Source organism: Amblyomma mixtum, chromosome 4 (genome assembly GCF_055824585.1).
Source record: "Amblyomma mixtum isolate Tamu chromosome 4, ASM5582458v1, whole genome shotgun sequence".
Taxonomy (NCBI): Eukaryota; Metazoa; Arthropoda; class Arachnida; order Ixodida; family Ixodidae; genus Amblyomma; species Amblyomma mixtum.
In genome coordinates, this window is record NC_143015.1 from 74753663 (window position 1) to 74779059 (window position 25397).

Below are 25397 nucleotides of genomic sequence, written 5' to 3' on the forward strand. Positions count from 1 at the left end.
ATATGAAAGAAGCCAACAGCCAGAGAAACCAAGGGGCACAGGGGATTTTTTAATTTATTTATTTATTTTGTGGTGTTGATCAATTTATAATATTACTGAATATGTTATCGCTCAAAGCTAATTGACTAGAAAAGCAGAAGAAAAAACAACCACATGCCGCCGGTGGGATCCGAACCCACGACCTCCGAATTACGCGTCCGGTGCTCTACCTCTGAGCTACGGCGACGGCTGTCAATTCTTCTGCCTTCGGGGGTATTTATGTTTTACAAGTAACCTAACCTTGAGAGTGTTCATCAGCGCCACCCAAGTTCATAAGCGGCGGACGTGGAAAGTCCTGAGTTACCGCAGGTGTGACGTAAAACGTCATCGAACGGAGAGGGTGGAAGCTGCGTGAGAACCCTCTTATGCTTCCTATGGCGTCCTATGGCGTGTATATATATATATATATATACCAGGGACTGGTCGACCAGGGACTGGTCTTTCAGACCAGTCCCTGGTCGAAACGTTGAATAAATCTGTTAAGTTTTTCAATGTGACTTCCCCAACTTACTATATATATATATATATATATATATATATATATATATATATATATATATATATATATATATATATATATATATATATATATATATATATATATACCTGGCGATTGCCGTCCTGCGTTGTAAAAGATCGGGCAGGCTGGCAACATTCTTCAGCAAATTTGACTGTTTCAGAAATGGTTATGGAATCTGACATATCAGGGGGATAAGGGAGCACGGTATCCGTGTCGGATGTGGGCTCGCGTCCGTAAGAGAGGAAGAAGGAAGAGGAGCGTGTACTCTTTGTGGCAGTGTTGTAAGCACATGCTACAAACTGGAGAATGCGATTTTCGTTTCTGTGTTCATAATAAACACCCATGGCCAGCATACCGTTCAATGTGCAGTGGAAACGTTCACTCATGCCAATTCTTTTAGGGTGGTAGGCCGTTGTATAAATGTGTACAACACGGCATTGTCGAAGGAGTACTTCGACGATGTCAGAGAGGCAGACGCGGCCCTGCTCGCTCCTAAGTTCAGATCAAGTCGAAACGTCTTGCCATCTGGCCCAGATGGCAAGGGGGGGGAGGCTGCAACGTAGCGAGTGAGATTGTCTGCTGCCCCTATGACCAAGCAGTGTCCAGCTATAGGGATGGGAAGGGGGTTGTAGAGGTCAATGGCAACATGGTGGAATGAACTGGGGGGGTAGGACAAGGACTGCATCGGAGCGGGGGAACTGCGATGGGGGGCTTTTGTATAGGCGGTTCACAGCGCGGGAGCATGGGCGCCGCCATATTTGGTCACATGACCATTCCGCCATCGCTGGCCTTCGTGCCTTCTCGTTTCGACGGCTGCCGGCGCGCAGGTGCGCGGCTGCAAGACGCTTCTCCGGCTCTCGCTTTAGATAACGAGCTGCCGGACGGCACGAAAATTTCTTGTGAGTGCGCATAGAACGTGTTGGTGCTGGAAAATGTTCGCTTAAACCAGCCGATTTACTCGTCTCCTTCAGACTGCCGGCAACAGCTCGAATGTCAACAGACCGCGGTCAGCTACCTGCGCGTTCATATTTATTGAATCAATTCACCACGTAACCATATTTGCGGACCGCATAACTTGTCGAACTGCAGATTAAAAGCGGGCCAATGCCAGCAAGCGTGGTTTTTAGAGCTCGATATTTTTGCCGAATGGAGGAATATGTGTTCACAGCTATCAAGAGCGTTCGCTGCTCAGCACTGTGCACACCACTTACAGCCGAACGTCCGAGTGCGTGTGATGACCAGCCGATTGTCTAGATATTTACTTTATCCTCCGTTAACATTCCGGCTTCCAAAGGAAGAGTATGGATGTTTTTTAAGGACCCCTTCAGAAGAAAAGCATACACCACTCTCAAGAGGACAAAAATGGTGTCCAAGTTTTGAAAAAAAAAAAAACGTTCGGAGACCACTACAGACCAGCAAACAACTTGACTCTTCATGAATTCCGCTTCAGTTCAAGAAAACGAGGCGAATCATTTAATGACTGGCTGATCGAGTTGAAAATTTTAGTCAAGAACTGTGAATTCGAACTTCTAGAAGACCGCATGCTAGGCAGCCGTATCATACTGGATGTTAGGGACCCAGCGGTTGCCGCAGAAACTGTTGGCTAAAAACCCTACTTACCAAAAGGCGGTGTAAATTTGCCGTAGTGAAGAGCAAGGAAAGCAGTACTTCCAAGAGATGAGCGCAGCAACCGGGGGCGCACACACTACTACAATGAACTCGGTTGCTGCTGAAAGGAAAATGTGAAGCAAGTACGGCTTGCAGATGCACCGGGCCGGAAACTGCCCAGCGAAGGGAGAAAATTGCAGGAACTGCGGGGCAGCGAACCCTTTTGCCCAGGTCTGCAAAGCACTTGGCTCTAAGCAATTACCGCTAGCCGACAAGGGAAACAGCTGCGTGAGGTGGGAGCCGATACAGACGACTTTTTTTCTTGCGGGACTAACGATCAACTCGGTCGAAGCCGATAGATGGACGGCAACAGTTTACATCGAAGGTCAACAGTTATCATGGAAGTTGGACACGGGGGCAAACTATTGCGTTATCGCAAAGCAGGAGCTGGCAGGGCTATCTGATCAGGGCTATCTGAGCAAGCATGCAACGTGACTTCAACAGCGTTCTTTGGTCATATGCCACAACACAAGCAAAAGTCAGGCTTCTCCTTAGCGTTAATAACAGAAAATGCGAAGAACAATTTTTCGTCGTTGACAAAGATGTTGCAGTCACGCTCAGCGGGACAGTCGCAGAACGACTGGGATTGATATACCGCATACACAAAAGTGGAAACTGAAGAACTATATACCCCAGCCTAACCTTTCGCAGATATTTTCAGTGGAGTCGGACAACTGAAAGGTGTGGAATACTCAATGAAGCTGAAACCAGGCAGCGTGGGAACCGTCATGCCGGCTATGAGGGTTCCCGTGGCGCTGCAAGACAAAGTACTCATGGAGCTACAGCGCATGGAGCAGCAGGGCGTGTTTACAAAGGTAACTGAGCCCACCGAATGGCCTAGCCACATGGTGACCGTGGTGAAAAAGATAAACTGCGTATTTGCCTTGTCCCGACGGCCTTAAACAGAGTTGTTCGAGAAAACTTTCCCATGCCAACTATAGAGGACATAGTCCCGCGGCCCTCCGAAGCATATTTTGTTTCCACCCTTGATGCAGCATCCTGATTTTGGCAGAAAAAGCTAACTGAAGAAAGTTCCAAAACCTTCACTATGAGTACGCCGTACGGGGGATATCGCTTCCTCCGAATGCTCTTTGGAATATCACTGTCTCCGGAAATTTTTCAAGCTGCAGTGCACTGCTTATTAGACGGCCTGCCCGTTGTCGCGGTTCTAATGGACGATATACTGGCCTGGGGAGAGACAAGAGATGAAAATGACTGCAATATGACGCTCTTGCTGACGCTCTGCCGTGCGCACAACCTGCGACTTAACCTCAGAAAGTGCACTTTCCTACAGACTGAGGTACGTTAATTGGGACACATCCTCACGACACAAGGTCTGCGCATCGACCCAAAGTGTGTGCGGGCCATCCCGGAAATAACGGAGCCTAAGACCAGTAAGCAACTGCAAATTTTTCTCGGCACAGTCAACTTTGTACAGCGTTTCATTCCCAACATGTCTGTCTTGACCGAATCGCTGAGAGGACTAGTGCCAAAGAATAACGCATGTGTTTGGACTGAAAAACAACAGGCCAGTTTTGATGCACTGCGACAGATACTGATAAGAGCGCCAGTTCTCTCCTGCTTCGACCGAAAGAAGGCAGTCGCGTTATCTGTTGACGCCAGCCAGGCGCGTGTAGGGGCCGTTTTAATGCAACATGACCATCCTGTAGCATTCTCGTCGAGGTCGCTCACAGAGGCGCAGCAACGCTATGCGCTGATAAAGAAACGCTTGCAATAGTACATGGATGCACAAAGTTCTATGATTACATTTTTGGTCAGGCAGACGTGGTCGTCGAAACAGGTCCCGGGCCTTTAATACCCATATTCAGTAAACCCCTACATCAGTGCGCGCTCCGTTTGCAGCGTATGTGCCTCAGCTTGCAGCGCTACACAACAGCTTTGAGATACAAACCGGGTAAAGAGCTATTTCTAGCGGACGCCTTATCGTGGTTTCCTAGCAAGATTGCAGTGGAAGAAGAAACTGAACAGTTTCAAGTGAGTGTTCTTGATTATGTTGCAGCGTCAGAAGAACGCTTGAAAAAATTACGAGGCACTTTAGCGGCTAAAGTGGTGAAAGGCGAAAGCCTGAGTGCTGCATTCTGCTACGCGATTGTTCACATTCTGTTGGTGGATTAACTGCCAATTAATGACGCTTTAGCTTCACCTTTAGGAGTGGAACGCGACAGCCTGTTGTAGCGCTGCCAGGCGGTCCACGGAACGCCACCACCTGTTTGGCGCGATGCGTTGCCCTTTGAATGCAACGCTTTTTGAGGGAAGGTTCTACGCCTTGCTCGTTGGTGAATTGGTTTTTGAGGAAAGGAAATGTATCTGTCTCTCATATTTCGGTGGACACCTGAACCTCGCCGTAACGGGAAGGGAGGAAGATGGGAGTGAACGAAGACACCGTATTCACTAGACGCGCCTTTGTTCATTCCAAGCCATCGAGCTGGCATGGACGAGTCATTCTGCTTCCGGCAGCCGAGCTGAACGGATCGCAGGGTCATGGGCTCCAGCGGAGCAGCGATAGCGGCCTTTGACGGCCGCGGAAACAGGATCGATGACTGCGGTGATAAGGATTATCAGATTATTTTGCCGACACTGCCAACAGGACGTGTTGTTTTCAACACCGTTTTTCTTCACAGCGACGTGCGAGCGAGGCCGTTCCGGGTCGAGGATTTCCGAGACGCCCTGGCCGAGACCGGTATGCTCCCCGACGTGGTCGCGTTGGGGGCGTACCAAATCAACCACGTGTGGGCGGTTACCCTGCGGAACACGGAGGCAGCAAAGAAGTTGCTCGCCTTCAACGAGCTGCAAGTTAAGAAACGCCGCTGCCTCATTATCGACCCGGAAGACCAGCAGGTAAAGCTGCGGCTACACTGGATGCTTCACGGTGTGGCCGACGACGACATTCGGACGGCATTCGCGGCGTTTGGCAAAGTGACCGACGTTACGCGTGAGCGGTGGCGGATACAAGGCGTCAATGACAAGAGCTCAACGACAAGAACGGTCCTACTGAAGTTGAAGCCTGGCTTGAAAGTGGATGACCTGCCACACCAGGTACGTGTCGCCGGAGAGTTGGCTCTTGTCGTAGCGCCTGGGCGTCCAATGCAGTGCTTGCGCTGCCATGGTACAGGCCACGTGCGGCGTGAATGCAAGGTTCCCCGCTGTACGAAATGCCGGCGGTACGGCCACGCGGATAATGAGTGTGTCCGCACTTATGCGGTGGCTACGGGCGGGGCGTCGAAAGACGACTCTACGGAACTCCTGATGGATGTAGTAGAGGCTGAAGAATCTGCGAAAGGCATAGAGGAACCCGAAACGCAAACAGGATCGACGGGCTCTTCGATGCCGGACGCCAGCCGATGCCGGACGCAGCAAGCCGCTGCCGGACGCAGCGATGCCGGACGCAAGCCTGAGGGGGCAGAACCTACTAGAAAGGAGACGGAGGCGTCGAGCGGTGAAGTAAGCGTGCCAGCGTTCCAAGAAACCGAGCCAGCGTCTCTGACCGAGGAGAACCTTGACCAGAGCGGCGCCCGCACGACCGGCGTCCCTGCCCCAGCGAAGCGGCCACACGCCCAGACCGGAACCGAAGACGACAAGGCGGAAGCCCCCAGCGTCGAAGAGCCGCCGGTAAAAACGACCCAAGGACGGCGGTCGTCCATCCGGACACGATCAACTGTGTCGACGGAGAGGAGAGCCCTTGACAAGCCGCCCCCGCTGCCAGGCCTGGCACCAGCACCGGATGGCTCCGGTGTCAACGATGTCGTCTAGCCAAGCGCTAGACGTGAAGGGTAAGCACCATGTTCCCGGCCTCTTTCTTCTGCATTAAAATGGCTCCTGCGTTCCCCATGAAAGTCGGTACACTTAATGTCAGGGGACTGGCAAGTAAGAAGAAGCAGAGCCAGGTGTACCGCCTTTTAACTGAGCACGACATTGACGTCCTGGCAGTGCAGGAAACGAAAATTGACGGGGAAGAGGAGACCGGGAGCATGGTGAGACGTTTCACGTCTAGGTTTTTTGCAGTTGTCGCCCACGCTGTAGGAACGTCTGCGGGTTGTGTCATCTTTGTAAAGAATGTACCGGGACTTGAGGTTCAGGCATATACGGCGTGTCCTTCGGGTCGATTTGTTTTGGTTGACCTCCTGTACGACAAAACATATTGGCGCATCATTTCTGTGTACGCCCCAAATGCGGTGGATGAGAGGACAGCGTTTTTTCAAAGCGTACAAAAGCACTTCAGTTGCGAGAAATGCCTGATCGTAATGGGTGACTTCAATTGCGTCCTGAGGGGCTGTGACAAAACCAGTGCAAGGGCATTTAGGGACAGAAGCACTGAAGTACTCTCAGAAATTATAGACACGTGCAACCTCGATGATGTGGCCGAATGTTTAGAAGGCGAGCGTTGTGTGAGACTCACTCATTTTCAACGGTCAAGCCATGCACGGCTAGATCGCATTTATGTGTCACCGAACGTTATTTCAAAATGCAATAGCTACAATGTAGTACCGGTATCATTTTCGGATCATTGTTTAGTGAAGTGTGGGATAGGGACAAAGAAACGAGGAAATCAGTTTTCTTGGGAAATGTGGAAATTAAATAATAAGCTCATTACAGACGACATCTTTAGCAGGAAAGTAAACGAAGAAATCAGTAAATTAAAGCCGAGCGGGGAACTGAAAGTATGGCAGCAGTGGGAACTTTGCAAACAACAAATAAAAATAGCAGCAATCGAAAGGTCAAGCTGCATACGACAAGAGGAGAAGCGTGAGGAGGACAATTTAAGATCTTTACTAGCTAGACTTCTCGAAAGAGAAAGCGAAGAGCCTGGCAAATGGATGGATGACATTAGGAAAATGAAAAATAAGATTGAACTCTTTGAAGAAGAACGCTATCGTGGCGCACTGGTGCGGGCTAGGGCGCAAGATATAGCTGATGGGGAGACACCTTCAAAACGAGCGCTAGGAATGGAAAAAACGCATGCTCAACGAAACCACATTGAACAGATTGAATGGGGCGGGGCGTTATCTGGAGAAAGCGGGCATATCCAGCAGGCATTTCTTGAATATTATCAGGCGCTGTTTGCAAAGCAAGAAGTGGATGTGAGCGCATTCAAGGAAAAGTTTCTTGGCGCTTTGCCGCGATTAGATGACGAACAGAAAGAAAGGCTGCAGCTGTCGATAACTGCGTCGGAGGTCGAGCAAGCGATAGAAAATTTGAACCTGGGAAAATCTCCTGGACCTGATGGGTTAGGCGCCGCTTTTTACAAAGCATATAAACGCGAAATAGTGCCAGTACTTACAGCAGTTTTTAACGAAGCCTATAAAGAAAATGAATTGCCCCCGTCTTATGGTAAATCCCATACAGTGCTAATCCCTAAATCCGATGACGCAGAAAAGTTAAAGCAGGTCACAGCATATCGTCCTATCGCCCTCACAAACGTGGATTATAAAGTTTTCATGAAGATTTTAGCCTGTAGACTACAGTCAGTAATTCAGGATATAGTCGGTCCCCACCAGACGTGTGGGATCAAGGGACGCTCTATTGTTTCCAATATTCATAAAGCGAGGTGTGTGCTGGAATGTTGTGATTACACAAATAGCTGTGTAGCCATCCTTCAGCTAGATCTTGAGAAGGCATTCGATTGTGTTTCGCACGATATCCTGTTCTGCATACTCGACCATGTGAATTTAGGGTCCATTATTTGTGAGGGAGTGGCCTTGGCGTACCGGAGCTGCACGACAAGATTAATTGTAAATAAGAGTTTGGGGGCCCCCATTAGCCTGCAGCGTTCGGTGCGCCAGGGTTGTCCCCTCAGCCCTCTTCTATTCTGCATTTACATTGAAGCGTTGTGTTTGAATATCATGGAAAGTGAAAAAATTCGAGGATTCCAGCTACAGGCAGCAGAAGTTAAGCTGCTGGCTTATGCGGATGATGTCGCGGTGTTCACAGTGAACCGGGAAGGTATAACCGAGGCCGTGGCATGCGTAAAAGAATTCACCAAGATCACCGGTAGTAAAGTGAATTGGTCAAAGTCCCTGGGGCTTTGGCACGGAGAATGGCCAACGAAGCCCGGCAATTTTGCAAACGTGTCCTGGGTGACGACCCCAGTAAAGTACTTAGGCGTTCCACTGGATGGTTATCGCGATAGCGATTCGTACTGGAAAGCACAGACGCAAGCCACGCGTGAAAAGGTGGAAAGGTGGAAAGGGCGACACCTTTCAATTTTCGCAAGGGCCACAGTGTGCAATCTGTTTTTTATGTCTAGGCTGTGGTACGTGATGCAAGTGTTGCATTGTGCAAGGATGCACGTACAGAGACTGCACCGGATCTTTGCCGTTTTTGTGTGGGCTGCGGACTGGGAACGCTGTAGCCGGACCAATTTGTTTAGGCGGGTGAAGAATGGCGGCCTGAGTCTGGGTCACTTATTTCTGCGGCAGATTGTAAGCAGATTTTGTTTTTTGCGCGATGTAAGCGATCCGTTTTTGCGCACTGTGTGCCAATTAAGGCTCGGAAATGCACTGCCGGACTTTGTTGTCACAACCGAAAGGTTCTCGGGACGTATTTTTGGTTACTTTAGAGAGGTTGTCGTGAGTGTTCGATTCCTGTCTGTTCGATTTTCGTATGAATATTTATCTTCTGTTAGCAGGAAGAAGTTGTATAAAGATTTGTGCGATGTAGTTCTTCCACAACCTATGTACAGGGCCTTATACAATGGAGGCCAGGGACGCGACGTACTTAAGCGTGTGAAGGCGATGCAGGTGCCGCCAAGTGCAAAAACTTTTTTCTTTAAATTACATACCGGAACACTACCAGTAAAGGAATTCTTGGAAAGGAAGCAGTTATTTCTACCTTGGGGATCACATTGTTTAATTTGTAAACAACCAGAAACAATAGACCACGTTTTTTTGCACTGTTGGGAGGGGGTATACTTTTGGGACATTTTGCAACGGACTTTAAAAAAGGAATTTCCGCTCGACGCTCATGGTATTCGGTACTTGCCTGTGGAGAGTGAGGATGGGACACCATTCGACCTCATTATGCTAATGGGCCTCCATTGTATTTGGCGCTCCAGAATGGCAGGATATCATTGCGATCCTGATGCAAGGCCTGCACGGATCTATTTTCGGGAGTGCATGCATAAGTATATTGAAGTTCAGAAACTTGCTCCTGAAGCTCCCGAGTGGCTCGAAAGAGTCGAGCCTTTGGTGACGCTTAAGGAGTTTTAATATGATGTGTTGTTAATTATTGCTCATTGCGCTCTGTAAGTGTATTTGTGTACTGTGGTTCTTGCCGAAGTCAGGCAATAAATAAAAAAAAAAAAAAAAAAAAAAAAAAAGCTGGCATGGACGAGTGGTAGCGTGCTCGTCTCGCACTCCGGAGACCGGGGTTCGATTCTCAAGCTCGGAAAATTTCCTACTCTGTTTTATTTGTTTATCTGGTCTGACTAGAAAGGCTAATTGGTTAAGTAAGTCCCACTAACTTGGAGCATCACTATACGATCCCTTTAATTGGTTGCATGGTTAGTAGCCAAAGTGCAATTGGCCCCCTTTGAAATTCGCGCACTGTGACGTCACGACCGTTTCGACCAACTGAAAAGCGTGACATTTTCTGTCGACAACTTCTGCTTACAACGATGAGGCATTAAAGGCTTCCGCCTTAAAAGCCTGCATACCGCTACAAATAAGGACCTCGCACTTCTTATTTTCCGTGGATACGCAAGAACGGCATGACCGGACAGCAAACAGGCAATCCCTGAGCCGGCAAGACCGTACTGAACCTACAGGGAAGAAGTTCACGCCCAAGACGGGCTTCTCTTCCGCAGCAACAAAATAATTAAACCAAAGTCGAAACGAGCAGAGGTGATGCAGCTTCTTCACGCAGCGCATGCTAAAATAGACAAGATGAAGGCAAGGGCCACCAGCGTAATGTTTTCGCCCAGCATGTACGCAGACATCAAGCAGTTTTGCATAACCTGCCAAGCATGCCAAACGCACCCGGCGCGAAACCAGAAACTTCCCCTTTTGAGCCATGACGTTCCGAACCAACCATGGGGAACGGTAGATGTGGATCTGTTTCAGTACGGTGGCCGGGAGTTTGCCGTTACGGTCGACTTCTATTCTTTTTTTCCTCGAAGTCCGAGAGCTTCGCCACACCACAGCTAATGCGCTCAAGGCTTGGTGTGCACAGGTTTTTTTCTGTGCATGGGCTGCCACCGAATCTGCACAGTGACAATGGACCACCCTTCAGTAGCACCGAGTTCAATGAATTTTTGACAAAGCTAGACATTGTGCATATCATCAAGCCCGTGCCACCCGCATTCCAATGGCATGACAGAAAGAGCAGTGCAGGAGGCAAAGAAGGTGCTGAAGTGTTCCCTCCGTACACAAGATTTTGAAATTGTCTTGCTTGAGTGGCGTAATACTCCCCGGGATCCTGTTTTCAGGTCCCCTGCGCAGAGGCTGACGGGACGGCAGACACGGATCCTGCTGCCGGTACCAACAAAGCACCTGGAACCGGAAGCGATCCCCAGCAAGGTTGTTCACGACCGCCTTCAAGCAATCCGCAGGCAACAAAAGAGATACTACGACCGCGGAGCCAGGAACCTGTCCCACTTACGCCCGGGCAACATGTAACAACATGCGACTCTCCAGAGAACCTGGACACCAGCGATGGTTCTAAGGCCAGCGGAGGGGCCCAGGTCTATGATAGTGAAGACCGAAGACGGCCGTGAGATCCGTCGAACACAAGAGCACCTGCGGGAGGCAGCACCCCAATTAGAGCCGGAATCAACCTGATCGAGCACTTCTGATGGCGACGACCTCCAGACTGGACAACAGTTACGCGGAAGTACAAAACCACGTCGCGGACTCTGTCGATACCATCTGCCAGATGGAACTTAAAGGCATTCTCAACAGTAAAGAGGAGATTTGGCCAGATTGCGCTGTCATCCTGACAGCCCTCCAAACTGAGACACGTGACGTTTACGCCACGTTTCAGAGTGTACTTATATCGCACCCTTCCTTGAATAAACGCTTTTCGTTACCGGACCGCCGCTCTGCCTACAAGAAGCAGGGCGAAGGCAGAATGACACCCATGGAGCGTACCATCGACTTCTTTAGTAATGACGTTCCTTTCAGTGGCCGATACGCGGTACGAACGCTGAGGCGAAGGGGTAAGTGCTGTTCTCGGGCACTGAGTGACGAAGGATTTCCGGCCCAGAAATCTGAAAGGATAGAAGGACACTTTGGCACCAATAGATCAAAAAGAAAATAACTTGGCTAGGAGTCTTGGCTTGGAGTCTTGGCTTGGAGTCTTGGCTTGTCTTGGCGCAGGGTAGTCGATTGCATCTATCTCGAGCACGGCACGGGCGTCAGAGAAGGCGTTTGTAAGAACGCGACCTAGTGATTCCACATGGCCCAGGCATTCGCCAACATGAAGCTTTCGCAGGCAAGAAAAAAGTTTCAGACGTAAATTTCGCTGTAGCCGCCACATGTAGTCAGAAAAGCGAAAAGGAGGAGCAGGCAGTGGGGACGGGCCGCCGCACCAGTCGGTTTGAAAAGAACAGACGAATCAGAAAACGGGCGCATAAGAGGGACACGAGGGCTTTAGAGAAGGCAGGAATGTCTGTATCCTCAGCGACCAGCATGTTGCCGGCGCGGGGAAAAGTGTCACACAGGGGGGGGGGGGGGGGGGGGGGGGGCCGGCAAAAGCGGAAGTAGTTCAACGATCGCAAGTGCACAGTCAGTAAGAGAATGGTGCATGGTGAGAACGTCAGCGTGAAGAGTGACATTGTGAGAACTGCGGGACAGCCCGAGAAAGTCCGCGCTGTGGAAAATGTACTCTGTAAGAAAGCGAGCTCTGCACGTTGCAAGAGGTTGGATGTGGTGAGAAATCTCAGTGCGGACGCAAAAGTCCGAAACAGCCGTCGTCACTTTAGGAGCGCCCGTGTCCACAAGGGTGAGAATGGCGACGCCATCGGCAAACGCTTCTACAACATTGACGGCGGAAGACTGAGGACTTGAACAGTCCGAGAGAAGCTCAGTTCAAGAGCAGGAGGAACGGTCCAGGTAGCAGGAGCCCGAAGATGGGCCCAAAGAAATAGGTGCACAGGTAGGAGCATGGCCGTAGCAGTACGGGCCGGCGCCATCGCGGAAACCAGGCACGCGTTGGCGAAAAGACCGTGCCACGTGTCCCGGAAGACAAGCATAATAGATCGGGTGGTGTTCCTGGCTGAGCCACGGATTCATGACGACGTGGCGGGTAACGATGGGCAGGTGCCGGCGGTGATGGCGCCGTGGGTGCAATGGGTTGGAGACGTAGACGTCTAGGCACCTCATTCTGGCTGCAACAACGGCATCCTTAAGTGGGGCGATCAGAGGCGGAATAAGAGGGCTCGAGGCGGATGTGTGGATGCAGATGCGTACGCTCCAGGGCGCTACAAATAGACTAATGAAAAGCGGCAGTGAGGAAATGCAGTGGGTGTTGGCAACTTTCTGGAAGAGCATGAAATCAACGTCATTCATAGCCATGTGATGCCGGTGAAAACGGTGAAAGATGTGCGCATAGGCGCTATTAAGCACAGCTATCAGAAAGGGCACTCTACTGCTTAAAAGAGCTACAATTATTTTTAAACTCTGCGTGACGTTGCTCCCACATATGAGGTGCCAAGCAAGCCGCCGCCGAGTTCACTCTCTTGCTAAAACTGAAAATTTTCCAACACCAGGTGGTTGCACCACATTTTCCTTTAGCGGAGCCCTTCTTTCTGACCGAGACGCCCCAGTTGGTGTACTAGCTTTCGCTAATGGAGAAAGGTACCTCACAAACAGTGCTCCTTGTAAGAATTTGTAGGTTAATATTTACTCCGGTTTAACTGCGCTGATGCGCCAGTGGTTTACCTGATCATAAATGCTACATATCGCGAAAGCCAAGTGCCTCCGTTGGAGCCTATATCCAACTAAACCAATTTAATTCTCAAGCATTTCATTCTCACAAGTTTCATACTGATGCAGACTGAAGGCGGAGAAAAATTCTGGGACAAAACGAAGAAATCATTTTATATGTGTGACGTTACTGTTCATAAGCTAGCGGTTGGGTCCCCATTGCCCATGTCAAATGTAAGAGAGCAGGCGAGAACAGGGCGGCACATTTTACTTAAACAACAAGGCAGGCAGGATGGAATGGTCCAGAAGGTAGCCGAACAAACTCAGATAACACGCTAGACACTGCGTAAGGAGCTTTCAGCGCACGCTAGCAAAACTCAGAAGATGTGAACCATTTCCGGGCGCACAACGATGATGGTTCCAACTATAAAGCACCATGATGTACGCCCATTCGCTAAAGTCTGTTTGGCCGATAAGATGCTATAAACCCATCTCCCAATTTTGATGACCACTTGTTATTTATAGCGTTAGCTACTTTTAGCCCTTTCTAAAACACGTGCACGTCTCTACGATGCTAAGGATGCATTGAAAACCTTTAACGAGCGCAGTCCTGTTCACGTACACGGTGCTCTAAGTACTGTGAGGCAGCCTAGAATCATCCAGAGGCAGTCTCCCAGCAGGAATCCCTTTGTTGCTTCTATTGCGTTATTTAAATGTTTATGGTTTATTGAGGTTTAACGTCGCAAAGCAACTCAGGCTATGAGGGGCGCCGTAGTGAAGGGCTCCGGAAATCTCGACCGCCTGGGCTTCTTTAACGTCCACTGACATAGCACATTACAGGGGCCTTTAGAATTCCGCCTCCAATGAAATTCGACCGCCGCGGCTGAGATCGAACCCGCGTCTTTCGGGTTAGCGGCAAAGTGCCATAACCACTGAGCCACCGCGGCGGCTAGTTATTGAAAAAAGTCATCTCACGTCACAGCTGGTCCCGACGTTCAGATTCTTGAATTGTTCTGGCCGTTTACCAACATGATCGCAAATCAGGCATCATTGGAACTGAGCAAAGCATTAATTGGTAATAGTTATACGCTCGGCAGAAAGAAATCTGATTACAGCTCCTCCAGAGCGTAACACATACCACTAACATCCCTGAGAACGAGGTATACACAATAAGAGTTGCATGGATATCTCTTAATGGTGGCATTTGTCGCTCATTTTGTTCTTCTCAGTTTTCTGGAGTGAAACCTCCTGCTTTACGGTGTTGTTCCCATTTAGTTCAATGGTGCGTTCGATTGCGCATTGTGCACCTGAAATATCTGTTGAAAAGTTTTCTTAGCGCTGCAAACGCCTTCAAAGGTGAAAAACGTGCCTAAATATATCCAAAGTAAACAAATAAAACCTTCACTGCTCAAGGCGGCTGCAAATTGGTCGACGCAGCTAAAAACCATTGGGATTTGACTTAGCCGTTTGGTTCGAGATAGCGGGCGGTTGTATCTTGTTGAAGTGCTTCGTTTGAAGGCGAGCCTAGATGTAGTCACAAGATGCCTGTACTATTTTGTAAAATATCGGTGAGCTGAAGGCGCACGAGGATTCGAAAATAATTTGTAAATGACATGAAAAATGTATTTCAGGCCAACATCAGCCTTTTAGACAAGTGCTTTAATTCTTGGTAATGCTGCCAAGGTTAAAACTTCAGGCCGCCCGCAGACCTCCCTTTCTCGATAATAGGTTCAGTCATTGACCCACATTGCTACTGCGGCACATGTAATCGCACGAAGCGAACCTATTGCACGGTGAACATAAAAAAAAAAAGATTACATGAAAACAAATGCGCGAACGAAATTACACCGGAACATTTGACACACATCAACGTCACAGAAATGCCACCATTTCACTTGTTGGATAAGACAGCTTTAAGGTCATCACACCAGTGTTCTGACAAATCAAAGTGATGATTTTGTATGTATCGCTATTTTCATTGAAACTAAATGTCCAACTGTAACCCAATTGCATGAATTTACACGAGTACATTTCGGAAACGTTCTATTTCGTCCTACTGTAGCTACGTTTTGGTTGGCTTTGAAATGTTTTAGAAGCTTGTTCAATCACGAAAACGGGCAGCACTAATTGTAGCGAGGGTCTGCGCCTATAGCACACTGCTCATTTTTTCACATAACGTAGTGAAGTGCTCCTAATCCTGTGTCATCCAGCAGGAAATATACGGAAATGCAATAGTGATATTTACGGAGACGCTAAATCCAGTGAAGACCGCATATTTATAGGCACTTCGTTTAGACTAACTCTTTCTTATCCAACGCAGCACTCTACGGTTGCAACTGAGTGAACTCGTGGCATGTTGTGAATTTCTTTATAATAAATTAATGAAGATTTTGTAAGAAGAGGTGTCTGTGTGTCATGCACCAAATGCAACAATCTAGCACTTTTTTTTCAGCAGACAATTGAGCCCTCTGCGCTATTTGAGAAAATTACGGTACTATCACACTGGTCTCCAAACTGCGGTTGTAATGCGGCATGTGTGACGAGACCGATGTCTAGACAACTGAGGTCTGCAAGGGCACCTTTCATGTTCTGAGGACACTTCTACTCGGCAGGGATGCGTTAAACGACGGAGAACAGTGCAGGGAGTCTTATGTGCGACACTCTGCGGCATTTTAACACTAATCTCATCTTCCCAAAGAAGAAAACAGATCATCACCTGGGCTCAAAGGCTTACTCGCTGCTCTGACACAGCCGCTTTGCCTTCGCCTTGCCTGTAACGAGTGTCGTTTTCTTCTGAGCTGTCATCTTACAAGAAAAAATCCTGCGTTTTTATAATCGGTGCTAGTGAACACCAGTTCGTTCAAGATGTTCTTCTAAAGCTTTTTCGTGTGCAAGCATCTTATTTCCGGCACAAGCCGCGTCCACCCCAAACATACGAACCGCCGCGGTGGCTCAGTGGTTATGGTGCTCGGCTGCTGGGCCGAAGGGCGCTGGTTTGATCCCGGTCGCGGCGGCCGAATTTCGATGAAGGCGAAATTCTAGAGGCCCATGTACTGTGAGATGTCAGCGCACGTTAAAGAACTCCAGGGGGACAAAATTTCTGGAGTCCTCCACTACCGCGTCCCTCATAGCCTGAGTTGCTTTGGGACGTTTAACCCCTGTAAGACCATAAGATTAAAACCCAAACATACGGCACACCATCTCGTGGGAACGGATGCCCCCTAATATTACAAGAACTGTCATACTGTCGCGCAAATCTTACGCACGCCGACAGCCTCGCTGCTCCTGAGGCGACCGGCTACAGCCATTCTTTCCATTAGTTACAACAACTCATTGCATCCGAGGGGACAGCTCTATAAATTCTCTTCCATAAATACGTTAGGATAGCCGTGACAGTGCAGCACTCGAGAAACTCGCGGCTTGCCTGGCTCCAAACTTCGGCTCCTCAGCAGCACTCCAAACTACTCCGCCACAGCCACTACTATCGTTTTAGGCACTATAAGCGCCTAATGAAGCACGATATGAAAAACTGAAAGGTATGACACTAGGACGGAAGAATACTATACCGACTGAGTCACGCATCGAATGCGTAAAGACAGCCGTTTTTTAGTATATGCAGGGTGTTTCACTTAAGGTTTGGTTTATTAGGCTTTACCGTCCCAAAGCGACTCAGGCTATGAGGACGCCGTAGTGGAGGGCTCCGGAAATTTCGACCACCTGGGGTTCTTTAACGTGCACTGACATCGCACAGTACACGGGCCTCTAGAATTTCGCCTCCATCGAAGTGCGACGGCTGCGGCCGGGATCGAACCCGCGCCTTTCGGGTCAGCAGCCGAGTGCCATAACCACTGAGCAACCGCGGCGGAAGATTTTACAAGATTTTTAAAAATAGGCAAGGACCCTAGTTTCCACGTGTGGCTAACGAACAACATTTACGCCCGAAGCTTATGTGACTTTACAAGCAACCGGGCTTCATGCGTTTTTGTAACGTATTATACCGTCCGTCACTAACACCACGTCTTATGCCGTGCGGCACACTGAGCGTCACAGATAAATAAATAAATTAATAAAAATTGGCTTTTTGAGTTATAAGAGCACGAGAACTCTTACCGGCGTAGCATTGTCGGTGGTGTGGTACATCAGAATAAAGCAAAGACGTGCTAATAGAAGCCTGGTTTACTAACATTGAATATTTAACTTTCTAACTATTACTGTTAGGCTCCTTAATTATTGAGAGGTATGTAGCCTACCGCAATTATATCCACATAAGTTTTTAGTATTTCGGAAACACGGTTACCCTGGGCGCTCCCGCGTGACGTATTATGGCTACACTGAGCCAAAATACAAGCGTTTTCGGGAAGCTTGCAGGCAAAGCAACCTCTGCAGTGCATGCAAGCTGCCGAAATAGCCACATTTTATGGGCTACAGTGCCGAGGGTAACCGCGTTTCCGAAATTCTAGAAACAGATATGGATATTAATTACGGTGAGCTACACGCCTCTTAATAATTGAGAGCTTAACGGTAATAGTTAAAAGTTATCTATTCAATGTTAGTTAACCGTCGTGCTAGTTAGCACGTCATAGCTGTATTCTGGTGCACTACACCGCTGAGAATGCTAGCCCAGAAAAGCTCTCTGCTAACTGAAAAACGTATTTTTAAAATTGTGTAAAGCCTTAGATGAAGCACCCTGTACAGGCCGATCTCAGATCGAGACCGATCTGACTTTTGCACATCGTGATGCCACCAGTTGACTTCGATTAACTAAATTTCCTTTAAAAGAAACTAGCTGAAACATTTATGTAGATAGATGTCAATAACATTTAATAGTGAAACAAGCTATGGGCAGCTATCCTGCTTCCTCCCATCCACCGTAAAAGGAGAACATCTTTCATATTAACGTAGTTAAAGGTTCTTTGCGCAGTCATCATGTAGCGCTCTAAAAGTGCGTGCCGATAAAAATGGCAAGCAGGCGAAAAGCGAAAGAAGAAAATCAATTCATTAATTCGTTAGTTAATTCGTTTTCAGCCACTCTGCAATACTTAGGATTCTTAATTTAGTCAATCGTTTAGCATGATGTTCATGGATCATCCCTACTTGTTCAGCTTGCTCTTTTCGCAAGCATATCTGATTTTTGTTCAGCATTACAAGTTTCTAAGCGTTGTTTGCGTCGTGTCGATATATTTGAAGTCTGTGATGGTTTGCACTACACTTCTGTGATAGTCTTTGCGCCCTTCTAAATAAAGCATACAGTTTCACACCATACGTCTTCTACAAATACGTGGTCGTCACTGTACGCTTCGTGTACATGACTGCTCAAGATAAGGGATAAAAAACAGTTAAACCAATCATTCGAAAACATTTTATGATAATTCTAAGTGTGAGGACGGAGCAAAATTTTCAGTTTTATTTCAAGAAGTTTATTATAGCCACATAATTTCTTAAATAAAGTATGCAAGGTCAAAGCTACAGATAATTACATTGGGTTCTGAAAGGAAACAATATGCTTCCTTTCATATTGCTTGGGCCTGTTCTTACCCTAAATATACTGAATCAACGGCGTTGTATTATTTGTTAGACATTTTGTTTCTATCGTGGAATTGAAAATAATAATTGTCCCCATTCATATAGAGATCTGCGCACTTGTTTCAGACAATTAATTTTTCTCCATTCCAGCGCCACGTGTAACACCGCGATATCCATTTGTACTCTGCGGTATAAGCCACAGGTCTTTCTTCTCATTACCTCATTTGTGAGTTAGCGTAGTTGATGGAAAGATAAATATCAATTTCTCCATGAAACGAAAACGGGGCTGGGGTAAATGTCAGCCTGACATATCTACCAATTAACCCTTTCGAATGAGGCACATGACCTTATGTGGGGTATATGTAAGTTCTTTAGTTCGCGTCGTGCTTTACCCAGCGGAAACGAAAGTGCTTTTCGGTTATTAAACTGTTTTTAACTGTTTTTACATGAGATTTCAAGGTCGCCTGTCTACTATAAAACCTCAACGGCGGACTAAGGCCCATCACACCTGGTTCAACAGCAGCACCGCCTTGGGACATCAAGCACTTTGGTAAGCAACACCGTTTTCTTTAAGCCTTACATGTGCGCCTTTTGGAGAAGCATTGGAGATAATCGGTTTTGGTTGCATCTTTGGCAGGCGGTTTTTCAGTTTTGTAAGAAGTTTCTCAACACTAAGCACCGCTCGTGAATTAAGCCAGCCTGGCTTGTCGAGACTGCTGCTTAAGGCGCTTGCTATGAGCCAAAGTTTGATGCGCTCATAACATGTTAAAATCCCCGTAGCTTGGCTACATCGTGCCAACATACATGGACTTTCGAAACCCACGCAGGCAAGCTTCCTCTCCAGTGCACGTAACTAGTCGTAAAAGGCAAATTTTGTCAAGCCATGATGCCAGGGGTAATCGCGTTTTGTAAATTGTAATAACTGATATCGTTATTACTAATTAACGGCTACGAATATCTGCTTGCAACTAGGCGCCTAACTCTGATCAGTAAAAAGTCTATTCAGGGTCAGTTAACAAGCTTACTATTTAAGACGATTCACCGGTTTTCTCTTTTACGCTACCACAGGTAATACTACGCCACAAAATTGACGTTGTTGCCTCAGAAAGCCTATTTTTGAAAATTAAGTAAAGTACTCCTGAAACACCTGCTACATAAGACGAGATATGCATGAGGAATGAACGCACGACTGGAGTGAATGTTTGGTCTGTCTGGTAGGAAGATAGAATACTCTCGAGTTCAAAAGAGAGACGAGTTACAGCCAGGTTCTTCATCAATGAGCCGAGGAATTGTTTCACGTCCTTTATTTCTCTACTTATTATTTGGTGGCCTCATCTTACCCCATAAATATTTTTTCCGAATACGAATCATCGAATAAATATGATTTTTTTTTCTTCTGAGACGAATCACTAAATAACACCGATTTTTTTTTGCTTTCTTCTAAGATTAATGTGGGATGAATACGGTTCCACCACTCCGCATTGCTTACATATCAGGCCAAGTTTCTCGAGAACGGCAAAGCGGCTGGTAAAAGCAATATGGATGCCGAAAACCAAAGACTAAGTAGCTTGACGCATGTCAGTAACTAACACGCACTATCCAAATACAGGACTGTGAGATTTGTGCCATGTCGGAACGCGAAGAGATTGTGGGAACGAAAAAAAACTGAAAAGCTTCGGTATTTTATGAGCCGCGTATATTGGACAAAGTCTTCGGATAAACAATTCACATTTCGTATCGTCCTGGAAAGTAGGCGTGATCGTCTACTCCAAGGCAATGAAGGCGCAGCACATTCTACAACACCTGATGCCTATAACCACATTCATTGTGCACTGCCTGCATCGACGTGCCACCGCCACTGCCCCGCACTGTTCGACGAGCTGTACATCGGGCTATTCTTCATGGCTGCTTTCAAACCTTTAGGAGTTTCCGCTTTCTGCGCCATGTTTCTAACTTTAATTGCTCGCTCGGCGTCCTTTGCACTCCAAAGACTATACACAAAGAGGACGCGCCGCAGCTTTTGCTGAACCCAGCCGCACTGAGCTTAGCAATATAGTACGGCAAAAAGAAGCACTGCTGAGGATGATAATGAGATGTCCACTGCAGTCTCTTGGGCTTGACGTCGTCCACCAAAGCAATCCCTTGACGCATATCGCCATGCTTCGTGTACTACGCAGTAAGGTGCAAACTTAGCCTCAATCTCACACCAAACACGGTACGAATCCGTTCTGTCCTAAAAGGGTGTGTGGCGCAAGCATTCGGTACTAGAAATATTTTATGCTATTTATGTACCAAAAAAAATTCTGTTCGTTCAGAAAAGAAATGTGATTATGTGCACTTCAACATCATGAATTCTAAATCCACAGGGCGGAAGTAGTGCTGCACAAGGAAGTTCTGTTCAGATTTTTTATGAATCGTGCACTGATCACCAACCGCCCTCATAAAAATAGTTCGTGACTTATCCGTAGGTATAGTGGAAGAAGCATCAGGTAGATAAATGCAATCTATGCAGAGAGCAAGCAGGCTACCGACTTAACCTATATATTTTTCAAAACTGTTTCGAAGAACTGATAAAATGTTCATCTTGTTATTCTTTTGTTGATTTAAATCCATAGGTGATGATGGTAAAAACATTTATTAGGAAGGGACAGGAAGTATGTTTGGATCAGCCCGTAAGAGACCGATCCTGTGGAGGTCCCTAGTTTGGCACCGCAGTGGCGGTGGCCGCCGCCAGAGATCGCCCGACCAAGGCCCGTTGGGCCTGCAGGTGAGAGCAGCCGAGCAGGGTCGCCTCCCAGTCCTCCCGGGTTGAGTTGGGGTGAGGGAGAATATCCGAGTTGGAGGGGCAGGCCCACATCATGAGATGAAGTTGAAGTTGTTGAAGTTGAAGTTGAAGTTCCTTTGTCGTTCATAGTGGTACAAGTATCACTGGGAGAGAGAGGACGCAGGGAAAAAAGCTGCTTGAATGCAGCTTGAGAGGAACCCTGCGCCCACACTGCTGAGGCAACGTATTGCCTCAGTTGTTAGTTTACAAGACAGCTACAGGTGAGGCACTCGAAAACAATAAATAATGTATCAACATGAATGGAATATTTACAGTGGCACTTCAACATTAGTATCACAATCACAACAAAAGCGTCAAAAATACTCAAAAACCAAAACCATCACATCAACCAGGTGTATAACATAAGCAGAATTCACACTTGTTACAGCTTTAGTCACAGTTCAGAACAATTTGTAATTAAACGTCATCAAAAAGATGCAAAATGGTTTTTAGGCGCTTTACCGCCATGTCTTTTAGCGATATGTTGTTATTTTCTAAAATAGGTGTCAGAAGACACTGCTCTGCAGTGCGGGCAGCTGCCGCTAAAGGAGAGGACAAAATGCTTTAGTGCTGCCGGTATTGGTGAGAAGGCGGAGAAGGAGCCGCTCATGCGCCTTCTTGATACCTTTACATGGGCGAGTGTAAAGGCGACGACTATCTTGAAAGTAGGTTGTAACACCTTTGAAGGTACGTGGACGCCTCCGGCCCTCACCACGGGGGATGGTACACGGCAGCGGTAGTTCACAACAGCAACACAGTTAACGGCCTCACCTTCAGAGCCCACAATGCAACACAGGCAGAAGAGGTCGCGATTTCTCTCGTGGCCTCACATTCCGATTCAAAATACATAATCACCGACTCGCGAGGGGCCTGCCGGAACGTCAAGCAAGGCTGCACTACCTTCCTAGCCTATCGAATCCTCCAACACTGCATACTTGATACGGACCCCGCATAATATTACCTTATATGGGCCCCTGCTCATCAGGGGTTGGCAGGAAACGAAGGAGCAGACGCAGCCGCCCTCGCGCTCTCACCGAGCTGTTTTCTCCTCCCCACTTGATCAGGAGCCCGATTTTAATCCGCTCTATACCTTTACAAAATCTGTAGCGCCACATACAAAGCAGTCCTTGTTCGATGAAGATGTCAGAACGTAATTTATATTCTTTTCAACCCTGCGAACATCTTTCCTTCCTTCAGCCCCCTCCCCCCTGCGTCATTTATTTACTATAAAAGTGCTTGCTTCTTCAATTCAATTTCCATCGTTTATTTTCGCGCGATATGCGGAGGACGCTGAGAGAAACAATATATGGCAGCAGCTTGAGGTGCTCTCCACCCCCTTTACAAGCAACTGCACAGGAGCGATTCACGTGCCATTTCTGTGGCAATGACGACAAATGTTATTTTTACGAGAGAAATTTTCAAAGTATACCTGACCTCAGTAACAAAAATGCACAATGGTAAATATGGCTCATTTCCTCCCAAACATATTATAAAGAACTTAGTACCAGCAGTCTTCACATGAGAACGTCGCGAAGCACATGCCCTCACAACAGTGAAATTATTGCTGAGGTAAAGTATAGGACCACTTTGCTGAAACAAAAAGCTGAAAACTTGATTGCAGGGAGGACTTGAATTGTATAGGTGTTGAGCTCAAAATATTATGCGTAGATTTTCGAAACAGTTCACCAGTGTGGGTCTGGTACGGCGAAGCACTTGAAGCTTATAACTTGTTTTTCTTAGAGTTATTACGAGAGCCTAGCTTGGTAAATGCACAGGTACATCGTGGCAGGGACAGCAGCGCCAGATAAAGGTTCCAAGTCGCCGCTAGAAAAATGCAGAACCAATTATCTTTTGAACACAAGCACCCTCAAGGAAAACGGCTGACATAACGCGAGTTCACAGCGCAGCTTTCGACTGCTGGCTCCCAGTCAAACGCATCAGCAGCCTATTGTCCAAGCTAGAATGAAATTTAATACGAGACCAGAAGCTATAGATGGCGCCACTTCAATACGGTAGCGCTCTCGAGAAGAAGTACGTCATTAAGCGTAGAAAGTTGGGCTAGTTGGTTGGTAGTACTACTGTGAGACGACATTCAAGCGGCTAAGAAGACAGGGACGAAGGTAGACGAGACAGGACGAACGCCGGTACTAGAAATTATGTCATACTTTCTAGTACCGGCTTTCATCCTGTCCCGTCTACCTTCGTCCCTGTCTTTTTAGCCGCTAGAATGTCTCACACTAGAGAAGAAGGTCCGCATGTGCTTCGGACTTCATTTGGATTTCAATCGGGAGCTGGGATGGGAATGTTGGTCTGCAGCAAAGCATTCGGAAGGGGAAGCGGTGAGGGCTCATATTTTCGGCTTTATTCTCGACATATGATCAGCCGTGATTTCTGGATTCTGTAAGCACAGTCTCGGGCATTTCACCTCTCAAAACGTTCCCCACCACGCTTGCGACACCTTCTTTAACAAACGTAATATTTACTTTTGCGCACCCTTTCTCGACAGCCCAGAACAAGACACGATGCAACACTTCAACGGACTTCCCCTTTTTCTTCTCGTTGTCATAGGTAAGTCCTTTCTACGATTTCAAACTACACGTCGATGAGGTCCATAAGTTTGCCGTGTAGACATCGCGGCTAATCACTGAATAAGTACTTATGTTAGAAAACATGGTTATTTGTGCACGGAATTATTGTTGCATATTCTGGCAGGGCACTGCACATTTCCTTGAATCAGCAGTCAACAATAGGAAGCTTGTCCGGGGTAATATGTGGCCTTGCAGCCAGCTCCGTGGATGCTTTGCTTTCGCTTTATTTTGTTTTTTAGGTTTTCGTGAATAAATAGTTTCATTCGCAGATAATCTAGCCGCAAAATAAGCCCGCAGAAATAAAAATACGCGCGGACTATTTGCTTCTACGGACTACTACGTATTACTCCGCCGATGGCAGAGCGGCAAGCCGCCGCGGCACTGACTGAAAGGCACTCCACGCGGAATTATTGTTGCATATTCTGGCAGGGCGCTGCATATTTCCTTGAATAAGCAGTCAACAATAGTAAGCTTGTCCGGCGTAATGTGTGGCAATTTGAAGTTATTTATAGCCTCATGCATTTATCAGAAGTGAGCCACACAAGAATCACTATATTCCTATGCGTTCGGAAGGCATTATTCGACTGGCGTACATGTTGGCTGTCACAGTTGCTATTTGATTCTTTTTTTCAGTTGCTGTTCTCGTTGCTCTCCCGGCTGTGGATGCCGGTGAGCTTCTCAACACAGTCACGGGACTTTTGGGAAATGTACTTGGACGCGAGAATGAGCCTCACCCCAAACAGCAGCCGCAACCATGAGCCCACCGAGCACTGCCACCAAAGATGTCGGGGACTTCTGGTCTACGAAGGCACCGTCTAAAGAAGTGGCTGGATGTGTCTCAATTTTTTTGAAGCCTTGAAATCGCGATGGAGCGTTTCAAAAATAAAAATGCATTCTAATTGAGACTTCAGCATAACAGACTGACAGTGTCTGCTAATTCTCACATGAAATTTCTTTTCATGTTAAATTTAGTGCTCTGTCCGAGAGTCGACAATTTTAACCCTTGATACATATATATATATATATATATATATATATATATATATTTATATATATATATATCAAGGGGGAAAATTGTCGACTCTAGGGCAGAGCACTAGAGTCGATGTCGACATCCCTCTGCGTTGCAATGCGTTTGGGAGCACTGCAATGTCGCCCTACAGCGCCGCCACGCCGCTGTAGGTATATATATATGACGAGCATGAAGTACTTGACTGCTTAAAGGAGTATATAGTGACGTATACCCTTCGTTAAAGAAAATATATTTTTTAGATCGGTCTTCCGATCGAAACGTCGAGTCAAATAAATGTTTCTTTTAACGAAGCGTATACGTCGATATATACACATTGTGGGCG

At 47.2% G+C, this 25397-nt stretch overlaps 1 protein-coding gene, 1 long non-coding RNA gene and 1 pseudogene across 2 annotated transcripts; all 3 read left to right on the forward strand.

Moving 5' to 3' along the window:
- The first annotated feature begins 3155 nt into the window (after window positions 1-3155).
- On the forward strand, window positions 3156-11847 carry LOC149347048 (uncharacterized; annotated as a pseudogene).
- On the forward strand, window positions 4694-6351 carry LOC149347049 (uncharacterized). The gene is made up of 2 exons (XM_089586833.1): window positions 4694-6018; window positions 6102-6351. Exon 1 carries the CDS (start codon window positions 4730-4732, stop codon window positions 5996-5998), a length of 1269 nt encoding a protein of 422 aa, XP_089442959.1. The 5' UTR covers window positions 4694-4729; the 3' UTR covers window positions 5999-6018; window positions 6102-6351.
- Window positions 11848-17671: 5824 nt separating the features above from the next.
- On the forward strand, window positions 17672-24824 carry LOC149347050 (uncharacterized). The gene is made up of 3 exons (XR_016292121.1): window positions 17672-19180; window positions 23961-24022; window positions 24676-24824. It is a non-coding gene; the product is annotated as an uncharacterized LOC149347050 (long non-coding RNA).
- The last annotated feature ends 573 nt before the right edge of the window (window positions 24825-25397 follow it).